Below are 15,382 nucleotides of genomic sequence, written 5' to 3'. Positions count from 1 at the left end.
ATTACATTATCACATTGTAAGTCGGCCTTTAATGTCTATACATGGGTGAAAACTGTTTGCTGCTGTAGAATACATTTGTCTGAATCCTTATTGTGAAATATAGTCCCCAAATGCAACAACATTTAGGAAATAAAATCGTAACTAATCGTATCTAGTCATTTATTTTCGGCTGAAATGTCACCTGTAGAACTTTTCAGTTAGATTGTTTAGTTGTGGTCCAGCCAGCACCTGGGATACAGTGTTTTCATTACTTGTTTTCCTGAGAAATGCATTGAAAGAGAAAAATGAAACTAACTAATGAGGTGTTTGTGACGCTTCTGACTTATGATTCACTCCTCATATAATAGTTTGTAATCAACCTAGTCTCAATTTGTGACGCTTCTATTTTATGATTCACTCATATAATAGTTCGTAATCAACCTAGTCTCGCTTTCGTTTAGCTGGTAGTTGCATAGGATTGCGTCTGCTTGTGTGTACCGTAGACGAAGGAAGTCGGGAGGCAGGTGTAGTAAATGAGTTTAGTAATAACGAACATGGCGCGACACAAACCAAGCGTAACGTCTGACATAGCAACATAAACAATAATACCTGAATGATAACAAAAGAGTGCTATATCATGGGTAAGTAATCAAGGGAACAATGAAGTCCAGGTGTGACTGATGATGAGCCGCAGGGTGTGGGTAATGATGGTTGCCAGGTGTACGTAAAAATGGGTTACCAGGACCGGAGGTTTGGAGACCGGTGACGTTGAGCGCCGGAGCAGGGTTGAGTTGGATTTGGACTTGACAGTTTATCTATATCTGTTGCTTGTCCAATGCAGAGCTCTCCTCTAAATGAAGGAACGCACCTTGCCACATGCACTAAATCTTACATACAGAAAATCTACACCTTCTTTGGATTTCTTCACATTTAATTGTGTTACAAAGTGGATTAAACATTAATTAAATTTTTGTCAACGATCTACACCAAATACTCTGTAATGTCAAATTGGAACAAAAAATCATTAAAAAAAACATGTATGAATGGAAAAGAAAATACGAATATACCTTGATTAGATAAGTATTCACACCCCAGAATCAATACAATACCTCTATGGCTCAGTCGGTAGAGCCCCAGAATCACCCATATGTAAAAGTAGTGGCCTCTATGGCCTTTATTTCTGCTAAATGGGATATATTATATTACCTCCCTACTCTTCTAAATTTGCACACACTGTAGATAGATTTTTCTTTTGCGTTATTGACTTGAACTTGTTCTCAACTGGCCTACCTGGTTAAATAAAAGGTGAAAATAAAAATAACAATCACAGAGTGGTGCAGCGGTCAAAGGCACTGCATCTCAGGGCAAGAGGCATCGCTACACCTCCTGGTTTGAATCCAGTCTGTATCACATCTGGCTGTGCTTGGGAGTCCCATAGGGTGGTGCACAATTGGTCCAGTGTCATCTGGCTGTCATTGTAAATAAGACATTGTTCTTTACTGACTTGCCTGGTTAAATACATTTTTTTAAAGTGGTGACATCTGCAGTTTCCTTCCTGTCCTGCATATTTGATGTGTCCGGGTGGTTTAACGCATCATCTATAGAATACATTTAAATTAACCATGCTTAAAGATAGACAATCTGACATTGAATATATTGTTACCCATCTACCAATCACTGCCCTTTCGAAAAGCTCCCTGGTCGTTGTAGTTAAATATGTGCTTAAAATTCAATACATTACTGAAGGACCTTCCAGATGTATGTACAGTGGGGCAAAAAAATATTTAGTCAGCCACCAATTGTGCAAGTTTTCCCACTTAAAAAAGATGAGAGAGAGAAATACTTTTTTTCCACCATAATTTGCAAATAAATTCATTAAAAATCCGACAATGTGATTTTCTGGATTTTTTTTCTCATTTTGTCTGTCATAGTTGAAGTGTACCTATGATGAAAATTTACAGGCCTCTCTCATCTTTTTAAGTGGGAGAACTTGCACAATTGGTGGCTGACTAAATACTTTTTTGCCCCACTGTATCTTGGACAGAGGAAGGGATAGTCATTCAAACCTTATTGTTTCACAGAGAGTGAGTCCACATGATTTGTTAAACCACATTTGACTTCTGAAATAATTTAAGCTTGCCTAAACAAAGGGGGGTGAATACTTATGCAACAACTATAATTTAGCTACATGTTTTTTATTAATTTGTAACATTTTGCAAAATTTTCTTTTCACTTTGACATTATGTAGTATTTTGTATAGACCAATAACAAAACATGACAATTAAATAAATTTCAATCCCACTTTGTAACGGAACAAAATGAGAAATAAGTTCAAGAGGGTGTCATGCCAAATACTATCCCCCGGCCAAAAAGTGTCCCCCTCCGTGTCACAATGGGATTCAATAAACGATTTGCGTCCGTTGCTATATCAACAGTGTGATGACCTAATGATTAGAATTTTGGAGATCATTACAGCCTAAAATTATGTTCTTTTCATCATCGCTATACAAACAAGGCAGATTTCCGTGACAATTTCGCTGTTTAAACAAGTTTTGTTTAGCTAATAAAATGAAAACATTACTTCAAACTACTTTTGGGTACCTCATTAACATTACACGTGACGTCCATGTCTTAAACGTTGCTATGTTTCAGGAAATGGCAAAGAAAACATGTAATCTTCTTGACACATTAAGGTTTACTTACCTTACAGATCACATAGTCAGCTAATTCCCACTCCATGTAAATCCATTTGATTCATACACTTGTCTGTCTGGCCGTCATTTTTTTCATTTAACCTGCCCTTCCCTTATCTACATTGAAATAATACAATTTCAGTCGGCCTCTACTATGATTCATTTTTGTTATATCTCCCATAGCTCATCAGTACATCCTAGTGGTTGAATATATATGTATCTGCTGTAGGTCCTAATGTGGAACAAATATATATACCATCAAAGGATACCTTAGAATTTACAATGAACACTTTGTGAAACAGCTGTGAAAACCAAGCAGGCACTATTTTTAAACTTTGGTCATTTTTTTGGTACAGTTGTCATTCATTTATTTTCACAGATTGTTTGTACACTCACATGGCAATCATAGACTAAAATACAGAATCCTGGTGTGTGGAATATAGAGGAAGGTGCAGTGGAAGAACTAGAATTTAATACATGGGGTGTCCAAAGCTACTTCAGGGAGTCCATAGACCATGACAGAAAATGAGTGTGTAACCCTAACCTGGCATATAAGGACAGAATACTGTGATTGGCTGATTAGAGGTAGAAGTGACAATTAACTTAACCCAGAGTTCTTCAATGTGGTAGATAGTGAATAGTCAGTGTCTCTACCTTGGAACTGCTCTCTCTCTCTCTCTCTCTCTCTCTCTCTCTCTCTCTCTCTCTCTCTCTCTCTCTCTCTCTCTCTCTCTCTCTCTCTCTCTATATATATATATATAATCTGGGTCAATAAGTGTTGAATATCCAAAATATTTTCAGAAAATAAAGCTCAAGCACTAAGAGGGTAAGATAACATTTGTTTAAAAAAACACACTGCAATTTGACATACCAGGTATCAAGCAGAAATGGACTTGAAAAATAAAAAATATTTTGGAGCCCATCAATATTACAAACTTACAGTATCATATTTATGCTCATATATATTATGTTAACTAATAGCAAAGAAACATTTTGGAATTGGCCTAATCAAGACCAAATAAAATCTGTGTGACGTGATATCCTTTGGATTATCATTTTAGAATGTCAGTGTACTAGCTAGTACACAGTGCAGGTTTTAATCATGATCAGAGGGACCACCTTAGTGTCAAATTATCCCTGGTAGATTTAAAACAGTTATATAAATGAAAACAAAGAGACAAATATCAGTGTTAGAGAAACTAAAACTAGCTTCAGGTTATTTTGCATGCAAATAGTTATCTGAGATATATATTCACTTTAACAGATGTTGACCCCAGCTAGGAGCGAAAGAGCAGCAACGTTTCCTAGGTCTCGCCTTCCTATATAATAAATAATAATAATAATAAATAATAATACAACATTAGTGACAGAATATAAACTATGACATACAGCGTTCATGACCTCGGTCAAGATGACCTCAAGATGACCTCAGGAGAACCGTGGGTGTTGAAGATGAACAACATCCTCATCCTTGATGGGTATCATACAAAACGAAAATCTAATTTTGGTTCCAAACACCCTTTTAAATTGGTTTACAGAAGGGAATTTTGAGTTAAGTACATACTCTTCCTTTACTGAGCTTAATAGGTATTGCCTCCACCCACTTGGTATAGTGATGGGTCGCCATCAGACACCAGCTGTTGCCATTCCTGGATTTAGTGAAGGGTCCAATGAGGTCCACCCCTAACATTTAAAGTGTTAGAGAGAAGATGATTTTTTTCTTGCCTGTATCTGTGTCATACAGTCTGCACACTTTCATATTTGTAAGCACATTCTAGAATATTGAACTCTGCTGTGGTCAAAATAAAGCAACCATTACAAAACAACTTATCAGGGCAAAATTTTAAGTGGGACCCTTACCGATCATGTGCCATGGTGAAACAACTTTGATGGGCTTCAACTCCGGCGCCACAGTCTTCGCCCTCTCAAACCTCTGTCAGGCTAAACAGGGTACTGACTTTTAAGCAAAAAGTGACAAATTTAAACATTGTGTGATCTCTGATATGACATTCATTGAAATCATAATAATTTCAGATATAATAGAATGTAATTGATAAACAAAAGGTTAATTTACTTGCCCCGCGGTCCACCTCCTTGACAATTCTCTGTCAGAAGAAGAGCAGGTTGATTTTGGCAATCATCCTCTTCACTCCGAAATGGCCAGCACGGCCTCCTACTCCTCCTTAGTAAAAATCACCCTCCTCTGTGGCTGGCCATCCTTTCCCCGTAGGTACATATGAAGCCGAACAAGTTTCTGTCTAGCGAAGACACCTAGTTAACTAGTTAAGGGCAATTGGAATTACCATAATTGCTTGCACCTATCCATTTGATTGATCAGGTGTAAATTATAGCTAGATACCTCAACATGATAGAAATTGAACTACACCAGTGGAGGTGTCTGAGGGGAGGACAGCTCATAATAATGGCTGGAAGGGAGTCAATGGAATGGTATCAACATGGAAACGACGTGTTTGATACTATTTAATTTACTCCATTCTAGACATTATCATGAGCCGTCCTCCCCTCAGCAGCCCCACTGAGCTATATGTATAGCTAGCAACATGTAGATTACCAACTAGCTAGATGTAAAATGGTTGTTGAAAAATGGTTGTACATAGCTAAATCCGTCCAGTTTTCTTATAGAAGATAACTTCAAGTTCCTTGGTGTCCACATCATCAACAAACTAACATGAACCAAGCACACCAAGACAGTCGTGAAGCGGGCACGACAAAATCTATTCCCCCTCAGGAGACTGAAAAGATTTGGCATAGGTCCTCAGATCCTCAAAAGGTTCTACAGCTGCACCATCAGGAGTATCCTGGACTGGTTGCATCACTGCCTGGTATGGCAACTGCTCGGCCTCCAACCGCAAGGCATAAAATAGAAATACAACTGTCCCGCGTCCTCCTTGCTTCGCGAACGCTACGAGGTAAAATAGAGCCAGGCAACCAGGATTGCAGCGGACGCTTTGATTCATTACGTAATTCGGTCAGAATTTTGCAAGTTCTAGCAACGAGGGACGCACAATAGCAACACTTTTTGGCAGGGGGACACTATTTGGCGTGACAGGGGTATAGACTTTTTTTTAGGCACGTATATGGTAGGAGATAACTACAGATGGTATATGGTGCATGTCTGTACCATACATTTACATGTCGAGTCCAAAACGGGAGGTTTTAAAAAATATATATACAACAATAATTTTCAGACTTTTGTAGTAAGTCTTTAAAGATACAATGAAAATATGTTTTTGTCAATTTAGTGTATTTTTTTCCTAAATATCAGTTTCAAATCATAACACTTGAATTAACACACATGTTTACTATTAAAGATAGTGTCATAAAATGTTACAACTAAACCTGCTATTGGGGTTAATTGTAACATCAGGACCTTGCATCTATATGCCAGATTTGTGAAGTCCACATTTAACACATTCTGTTCTATTAATTAGCCGACAAATGTACTTTGTTTGTGTGAAATATTGAGATATCTGAATCAAACAATGTTAGATCAAATAGGGTTTTAAAAAACAACTCCAAAATATGTTGTCCCGGTCTCCCCTACAGTACCTTAACACAACAACAAAAACTGACAATGAGAATCGAGGCTGTGGGATGGGAATACCTTAAAACCATCTATAGACATAGTTATTTTGATAGATGATGACATCTTAATTCGAGGACAGTTGATTCTGTGCATGACCTCCTCACCTCTCCCTCTGTTGACTGGAGTTCCAGGTCTTTCCGACACGTGGCCTTCAGTTTCCCCCTGGCTGCAGTGACCTCTACCCCTCTGGGAGCCTCCATGGTCAAGGTCCTTGTTGGAGACTCAAGCCTGACAAACACAACAACATAATGAAAGCATTTGTGTTCCACTTCATTTACCACTTAATTTTTCAAAATTATTATTTTGTTTTACTGTTTATTTTATAACCTGTTAAGATAAGATACAGTTTAGCAACTGGATCACATATCTGTGCTTAAAATTCCAATAGCAGTCATTCAAATAAATTGTGTTTTCTCAGAAAATCCCAATTTAGGCTCCTTCCATGTCATGCTTGTCAAACGTCTAGGAAGATTTTCACACACTTAACGCCAAGATTTCCCCAAGTTTCAACATCATTGTAAAGTCCTAGTTATTTTGTTACTTTCGGATAGTAGTTTCTGAAGATTTTCACCTATTTAATATGATTAGTAATTTATTTACATTTGTCCCTCAGGTTTAAGTTCAACCCTGTAACGTGAACTGAACTCTGGTTTTAATATAGTAAAAAATATATTTTAAAGCAATTTTTGTTTTTCAAAAGAAACATTGAACATATACTAGTTCCATTTATGTTTTGAGGTTGGACTTTTAGCACGTTTGCACGTAGCATGGATTGGTCTCACCTCGTTAGTCAGTAGATGTTACACCTATGCTGGTTGCCATCTCGTTAGTGGGAAGGCGCTTCGCCTGTGCTGGCCCATGTGATCTTTAAGAGTGTCTGGCCCAGTGCTTCAGTTGTCTTGAAAGATGCGGAGGGTCAACATCTTTAGTTTGGCGCTCCTGATTTGATTTCTAGAAAAAAAGTTCCCTTGTCTCATTTTGTTTTGGTCCACCTTTTTGGTTTGCTCCCTGTCTTTGAGTGTGGTGTGGGTTATTCTTTTGTTTGGCTCTACTTGGGCAAATTGTGTGGGTGCTCACGGTGGCTATCTTCGGTTCCAGTTCTTGTTGCTAGTCAACTTTCAGTGGACACCTCATGAGTGTCTTTCAGAACCCCTCCTAAAACCACACCTGTTTCATTTTGGTTGTTGGTCAGTTACTCTTAGTTCCTTTTAGTTACTCTTAGTTGGTTTTCTTGTAACAGTCAAATCATAGAATAAAAGCAGGTGAGTTGGTTCTACTTTTACCATTTCCTGGTGTTTTGTGGTGGACAAATGAGCACATCGAGCATCAAAGGTCAATGATGTTACCCAGTGGATAGAAATGTTTTAACACGTTTAAATATTGTTGTTAAACTTGCATTCAATTTCCCCTCCCTGTTGCACACAAACTACCTTCCATTCCTCTGTCACAAGGGGTGTATGGCTGATTTTTAAATTCAATCATCAACCCTATTACTGGGAAATATGTTTGATGAAATTCAACATGCACTCTTTATGACCTAATGTTAAAATGTGTATAAATAAATAGACACACTGGTGGTGGTGGCATTAGTGGTGGTGGCAGTAGTAGTAGGGTGGTGTAAAAGGGTGGTATGGCAATCTATTTGCTGTGTGGTGGTAGTACTAGCTGTATGTTGGGTGTGGCATTAGTGGTGGTGGCAGTAGTAGTAGGGTGGTGTAGTAGGGTGGTGTGGTAGTAGTAGTAGTAGGGTGGTGGCAGTAGTAGGGTGGTGTGGCAGTAGTAGTAGTAGGGTGGTGTGGTGGTAGTAGTAGTAGTAGGGTGGTGTGGTAGTAGTAGGGTAGTGTGGTGGTAGTAGTAGTAGGGTGGGGTAGTAGTAGTAGTAGTAGGGTGGTGGTGGTGGTAGGAGTAGTAGGGTGGTGGTGGTAGTAGTAGTAGGGTGGTAGTAGTAGTAGTAGTAGGGTGGTGGTGGCAGTAGTAGGGTGGTGTGGCAGTAGTAGTAGGGTGGTGTAGCAGTAGTAGTAGTAGAGTGGAGCGGCAGTAGTAGTAGGGTGGTGTGGCAGTAGTAGTAGGGTGGTGTAGTAGTAGGGTGGTGTGGTAGTAGTAGTAGGGTGGTGGTGGTAGGAGTAGTAGGGTGGTGGTGGTAGGAGTAGTAGGGTGGTGGTGGTAGGAGTAGTAGGGTGGTGGTGGTAAGAGTAGTAGGGGGGTGGTGGTGGTAGTAGTAGAAGGGTGGTAGTAGTAGTAGGGTGGTGTGGTAGTAGTAGTAGGGTGGTGGTGGCAGTAGTAGGGTGGTGGTGGTAGTAGTAGTAGGGTGGTGTAGTAGTAGTAGTAGTAGGGTGGTGTGGCAGTAGTAGGGTGGTGGTGGTAGGAGTAGTAGGGTGGTGGTGGTAGTAGTAGGGTGGTGGTGGTGGTGGTAGGAGTAGTGGTGGTAGTAGTAGTAGGGTGTGGTAGTAGTAGTAGTAGGGTGGTGGTGGTGGGAGTAGTAGGGTGGTGGTGGTGGTAGGAGTAGTAGGGTGGTGGTGGTGGTAGTAGTAGTAGGGGGTGGTAGTAGTAGTAGGGTGGGTGGTAGTAGTAGTAGTAGTAGTAGTAGAGTGGTGGCAGTAGTAGTAGTAGGGTGGTGTAGTAGTAGGGTGGTGGTGGTAGTAGTAGTAGTAGTAGGGGGGTGGTGGGGTAGTAGTAGGGTGGTAGTAGTAGGGTGGTGTGGTAGTAGTAGTAGGGTGGTGGTGGTAGTAGTAGTAGTAGGGTGGTGGTGGCAGTAGTAGTAGGGTGGTGGTGGAGTAGTAGGGTGGTGGTGGTAGTAGTAGGGTGGTGGTGGTAGTAGTAGTAGGTAGTAGTAGGGTGGTGTGGTAGTAGTAGTAGGGTGGTGTGGCAGTAGTAGTAGGGTGGTGTGGTGGTGGTAGGAGTAGTAGGGTGGTGGTGGTAGGAGTAGTAGGGTGGTGTGGTAGTAGTAGAAGGGTGGTGGCAGTAGAAGGGTGGTGGCAGTAGTAGTAGTAGGGTGGTGGCAGTAGTAGTAGTAGGGTGGTGTGGCGGTAGTAGTAGTAGGGTGGTGTGGTAGTAGTAGTAGGGTGGTGTAGTAGTAGTAGGGTGGTGTGGCAGTAGTAGTAGTAGGGTGGTGTGGCAGTAGTAGGGGTGTGGTGGTAGGAGTAGTAGGGTGGTGGTGGTAGTAGTAGTGGTGGTGGTGTAGTAGTAGTAGTGTGGTGGTGGTAGTAGTAGGGTGGTGGTAGGAGTAGTAGTAGTAGTAGGGTGGTGGTGGTAGGAGTAGTAGGGTGGTGGTGAGTAGTAGTAGTAGTAGGGTGGTGGCAGTAGTAGTAGTAGGGTGGTGGCAGTAGTAGTAGGGTGGTGGCAGGGTAGTAGTAGGGTGGTTGGCAGCAGTAGTAGTAGGGTGGTGTAGTAGTAGTAGGGTGGTGGTAGTAGTAGGGTGGTGGTGGTAGTAGTAGGGCAGTAGTTGGTGGTGGCAGTAGTAGTAGAGGTGGTGTGGTGGCAGTAGTAGTAGGGTGGGGTGTGGTGGTAGTAGTAGTAGTAGTAGGGTGCAGTAGTAGTAGGGTGGTGGTGGTAGTAGTAGGTAGGGTGGGTGGCAGTAGTAGTAGTAGTAGCAGGTGGTGGCAGTAGTGTGGTGTGGTAGTAGTAGTAGGGTGGCAGTAGTAGTAGTAGTGGTGGCAGTAGTGGTAGCAGTAGTAGTAGGGTGCTGGGTTAGTTGTGGTGGCAGTAGTAGTAGGGTAGTAGTTGTGGTGGCAGTAGTAGTAGAGTGGTTGGTGGTAGTAGGGTGGTGTGGTGTAGTAGGGGTGGTGGTGGTTAGTAGTAGTAGGGTGCAGTAGTAGTAGGGTGGTGTGGTGGCAGTAGTAGTAGGCAGTAGGTGTGGTGGCAGTAGTAGTGTGGTGGCAGTAGTAGTAGTAGGGTGGTGTGGTAGTAGTAGTAGGGTTGTTTGGTGTAGTGGTAGTAGTAGCAGTAGTGGTGGTGGTAGTAGCAGTAGTAGTAGTGGTGGCAGTAGTAGTAGTAGTAGTAGTAGTAGTAGTAGGGTGGTGGTGGTGGTGGCAGTAGTAGTAGCTGTAGGGTGGTGGCAGTAGTAGTAGTAGGGTGGTGTGGTGGTGTTGGTGGTAGTAGTAGTAGGGTGGTGTGGTAGTAGTAGTAGTAGTAGTGGTGGTGTAGTAGTAGTAGCTGTAGGGTGGTGGCAGCAGTAGTAGTAGTAGGGTGGTGGTAGTAGCTGTATGGCAGTAGTAGTAGTAGCTGTATGGTGGTAGTAGTAGCTGTATCGTGGTGGTGGTAGTAGTAGTAGGGTGGTTGTAGCTGTATGGCAGTAGTAGTAGTAGTAGTAGCTGTAGTAGGTGGTGGTAGTAGTAGGGTGGTGGCAGTAGTGTGGTAGCAGTAGTAGTAGTGGTGGTAGTAGTAGTAGTAGCTGTATGGTGGTAGCTGTATGGCAGTAGTAGTAGTAGTGGTAGCAGTAGTAGCTGTATGGTGGTAGCTTTGCTTTATGGTGGTAGCTGTATGGCAGTAGTAGTAGTAGTGGTAGCAGTAGTAGCTGTATGGTGGTAGCTGTGCTTTATGGTGGTAGCTGTATGGCAGTAGTTGCTGCATGGTGGTGGCCGTATGGCGGCGTTAGCATGTCTTGGGGTATGGTATTTGTGCGTCTAACTTTCTCACTTATCATTATTCACATTTTATTCAGGATTATCTGTAATCATGGTAGCCTTTACATTGTAGAAGTGTTTAGAAACATATTCTATTCTTATTTATTTAAAAGTTACTGCAAAATGACACCACATTCATTTCTATTGGGCACAAAATAATCTTAAACACAAATGCATCCAACATATTTTAGTCACGAGCTCGACGTAGACATTGCATGCTATGAAAATGGGTCCGGAAAAGTTACTTTTTACTACTTAACACAAAGAAGTGAACACTTTGAGTCCACTAAAAGTGCAATATGTGCCATGTAAGAAAGCTAACGTTTAAGTTCCTTGCTCAGAACATGAGAACATATGAAAGCTGGTGGTTCCTTTTAACATGAGTCTTCAATATTCCCAGGTAAGAAGTTTTAGGTTGTAGTTATTATAGGAATTATAGGACTATTTCCCTCTATACCATTTGTATTTCATTAACCTTTGACTATTGGATGTTCTTATAGGCACTTTAGTATTGCCAGTGTAACAGTATAGCTTCGGTCCCTTTCCTCGCTCGAACCAGGAACACAACGACAACAGCCACACTTGAAGCAGCGTTACCCATGCAGAGCAAGGGGAACAACCACTCCAAGTCTCAGAGCAAGTGACGTTTGAAACGCTATTAGCATGCACCCCGCTAACTAGCTAGCCATTTCACTTCGCTTACACCAGCCTCATCTCGGGAGTTGATAGGCGAAAGTGCTGTTTGAATGAATTCTTACGAGCCTGCTGCTGCCTACCACCGCTCAGTCAGATGCTTGTATGCTTGTATGCTCAGTCAGATGATATGCAACGCAGGACACGCTAGGTGAACTATTAATGTCATTTTACATTTACATTTTACATTTAAGTCATTTAGCAGACGCTCTTATCCAGAGCGACTTACAAATTGGTGAATTCACCTTCTGACATCAGTGGAACAGCCACTTTACAATAGTGCATCTAAATCATTTAAGGGGGGGTGAGAAGGATTGCTTTATCCTATCCTAGGTATTCCTTGAAGAGGTGGGGTTTCAGGTGTCTCCGGAAGGTGGTGATTGACTCCGCTGTCCTGGCGTCGTGAGGGAGTTTGTTCCACCATTGGGGGGCCAGAGCAGCGAACAGTTTTGACTGGGCTGAGCGGGAACTGTACTTCCTCAGTGGTAGGGAGGCGAGCAGGCCAGAGGTGGATGAACGCAGTGCCCTTGTTTGGGTGTAGGGCCTGATCAGAGCCTGGAGGTACTGCGGTGCCGTTCCCCTCACAGCTCCGTAGGCAAGCACCATGGTCTTGTAATATCATCAACCATGTGTAGTTAACTAGTGATTATGATTGATTGATAGTTTTTTATAAGATAAGTTTAATGCCAGCTAGCAACTTACCTTGGCTTACTGCATTCGTGTAACAGGCAGTCTCCTCGTGGAGTGCAACGAGAGGCAGGTGGTTATAGCGTTGGACTAGTTAACTGTAAGATTGGATCCCCTGAGCTGACAAGGTGAAAATCTGTCGTTCTGCCCCTGAACGAGGCAGTTAACCCACCGCTCCTAGGCCGTCATTGAAAATAAGAAAGTGTTCTTAACTGACTTGCCTAGTTAAATAAAGATTGAATAAAAGTGTTATATATATATATATATACACATATATATATATATATATATATATATATATATATATATATATATATATATATATATATTTTTTTATCATATTTTTTTTTATCGGCCAAATCAAGTGTCCAAAAATACTGATTTCCGATTGTTATGAAAATGAAATCGGCACTAATTAATCGGCCATTCTGATTAATCGGTCGACCTCTACTACTAATACATCGAACTTGCCAGTATATTTACTTCATGCTAACTAACTATCCAACGTTTATTGACTTGATTATTCATGTCATTCATAGCTTAGCTAAATGGTATAGTCGTTCACTCAGATTCTCCTTTTCAGATTCACTTCTATGTGTGATTGTAAGTCTAAGCTACGGTCTGGGATTTGGGAAGCTGTTCAACAGTAATTTAATTTCTTGCTAAATTACTATTGAACAGTGTTAGCTTTGGGCAATGTCATCAGTATACAACTCACTACAGAGGAATTAGCTACCATAACACTTTCTCTGACAACTTTAATCGGAATCTTCCCTGTAGAACCATGAAGGTAGACTACAAATATACTCATTATTTCTTGTTAATGGATTTACGGGGGCCACTGGCTCAGGCTAAGTGTATTTCGAGAGAAGGAACTGCCTTGTGAGTGCATTTATGCATTTAATCCCACTCATTTTCATGATAGCCAAATGTAATGCACTTATTTCCAAGTGGAACAACTGATAAATTAGTTTACGCTTGTGCAATTTTCATTATAGTGCATGTTTGATAAGAATTGCAGAGAAATTGGATTTGTCATGGTTTTGAATGAAAAGCATAGAGACAATGATGAGAGCATGAACTACCAACAGTGCTGCTTAAAATGGTGGTGATAGAAAATGGGACAAATGGCAGAACACAACATTTTAAATGAACAAATACATTGAGCATTTGAACATTGAGTAATTATGCATAGTCATTTTAATTGAACATGGAAGACAAACGCTTAATTCAGTATGTAAAAATACCATGATATAGCTTTTTAAACAAAATAGCCAGGATGTGACGTTTTAATGGGAGCATAAACTTACTTCAGATCTTGAGAGGCGTCTGCCAGGATGTGTGGCGTTTCCACAGAGTGTCCAAAGACCCCTCCGCCTGAGCCTTTCCACAAAGGAAATCACAAATGCAATCAACAGAAGGAGTGCTTTCATGATGTGAACTATGCCAGGGGTTGACTGAAGTAAGTCACACAAAGCCAGATTTTACTGTTCCTAAGTGACCACTTTTCTGTATTCCTTGTGAAAGCGAGGTGTTCGATTACTGTGTATAAACTGGACAGTCTGGGCTCTGCAGCGCCTCTTACCAGTTACTCTGACTGTATCTGTTCCTATGCTGATCTTCTTTTCATCTACAGAGAACAGCAACTTCCCTCCATCTCTGCTTCGCACCTCAAATCTCTGACACTGTGCTTCCACTGAATCGGGACCTGAGGAAAGACAAGCAGTAGTTGGCTGTGTGGTATCTATAGGGTTCTATATTAATTTCTACAGTGGAACTAACAATGGCACCAAAATAGTGCCATTTCTAACAGTGGCGAAGGAACTGCAAACCTGGGTACCCATTTGGTTGCTGCTATAACTGACTGTAGTAACTAACCAAAGCAATCTGGAATTTCAAAAGCCAGGGTCAGCAGAGGGTGATGGGGCTGAAATCCAGCAGTAAGGTAGTGCTGGATCAATATTGGAATGTGAGCCAATATGCAATGATCCTGTTCCAGAATTAATGTCAGTCAAAATATAATTATTTTCACTTTACTCTGTCTAATAATTGTTGTCATGTCATATGTACAAAAGCTAGTCTATGTCAGTTTCATCTGCTCAGAAGGTGCTCATAGGACATCCATCAATAAATCACTTTATGGTTAATCCACATAACTATGGTGCGCAATGACTGTGCATTTCAATTATTCTCACCAAGTTCCATTTAAATTTTGTCCCAAATTACCCAAAATAGTGTTTTCTGCATAATCGGACACCAGTTTACAATTGAAGGTCAAGTGTGAGGGGATGGCTGCTGTTTTATCTTAACCAACCGGGCAATTTTTTTTTTTTTTGCATTGTTTGTAACTTCTTTTGTACATAATGTTGCTGTTACCGTCTCTTAAGACCGAAAATAGCTTTTGGATATCAGAACAGCGATTACTCACCTCGAACTGGACGAAGATTTTTGCTTTAATGAGTCAACAAGGATATACTACTTATCTGAGACCAGGCCCAAATCACCGTCATTTGCATAAAGATAAGAAGGAAATACAGAGGGCGGAGATCAGGGTGCTTTGTGAGAATTCATTGGGCGAGTGGGTAACCCACCTCAACCATCCATTCTATTGGCCAATGTGCAATCACTGGAGAATAAACTGGATGATCTCAGTTTGAGAATTTCTGTAATATCTTATGTTTCACCGAGTTGTGGCTGTATGACGATATGGATAATATACAGTTGGCTTGGTTTCCATGCATCGGCAGGACAGAACAGCTACGGCTGGTGGGGGTGTGTGTCTATTTGTAAACAACAGCTGGTGCACGATGTCTAATAAGGAAGTTTCGAGGTATTGCTCACCTGAGGTAGAGTACCTCATGATAAGCTGTAGACCACACTATTTACCTTGGTTATCTATATTTTTCATAGCCGTCTATTTACCACCACAAACCGATTCTGTTACTAAGACCACACTCAACGAGCTGTATAAGGCCATAAGCAAACAAAGAAATGCTCATCCAGAAGTGGTGCTCCTAGTGGCCGGGGACTTTAATGCAGGCAAACTTAAATCCGTTCTATGTCACGTGCAAACAGAGGGGAAAAAACTCTAGACCACCTTT

At 41.2% G+C, this 15,382-nt stretch overlaps 1 protein-coding gene across 1 annotated transcript in view; it reads right to left on the bottom strand.

Annotated features, from left to right (window-relative positions):
- The window catches only part of LOC135516483 (zeta-sarcoglycan-like), a 40,116-nt gene that overhangs the window by 12,877 nt on the left and 11,857 nt on the right, over nt 1–15,382 (bottom strand). The window contains exons 4-6 of the mRNA XM_064940824.1: nt 13,867–13,989; nt 13,592–13,664; nt 6,384–6,507 (exon numbers count right to left, since the gene is read on the bottom strand). Of these exons, the coding sequence (XP_064796896.1) occupies nt 6,384–6,507; nt 13,592–13,664; nt 13,867–13,989 (320 nt within the window). The remainder of the gene's footprint in view (nt 1–6,383; nt 6,508–13,591; nt 13,665–13,866; nt 13,990–15,382) is intronic.

The sequence above is a fragment of the Oncorhynchus masou genome, chromosome 27 (genome assembly GCF_036934945.1).
Source record: "Oncorhynchus masou masou isolate Uvic2021 chromosome 27, UVic_Omas_1.1, whole genome shotgun sequence".
NCBI classification, from domain to species: domain Eukaryota; kingdom Metazoa; phylum Chordata; class Actinopteri; order Salmoniformes; family Salmonidae; genus Oncorhynchus; species Oncorhynchus masou.
This window is presented reverse-complemented; position numbering and strand designations above follow the sequence as displayed.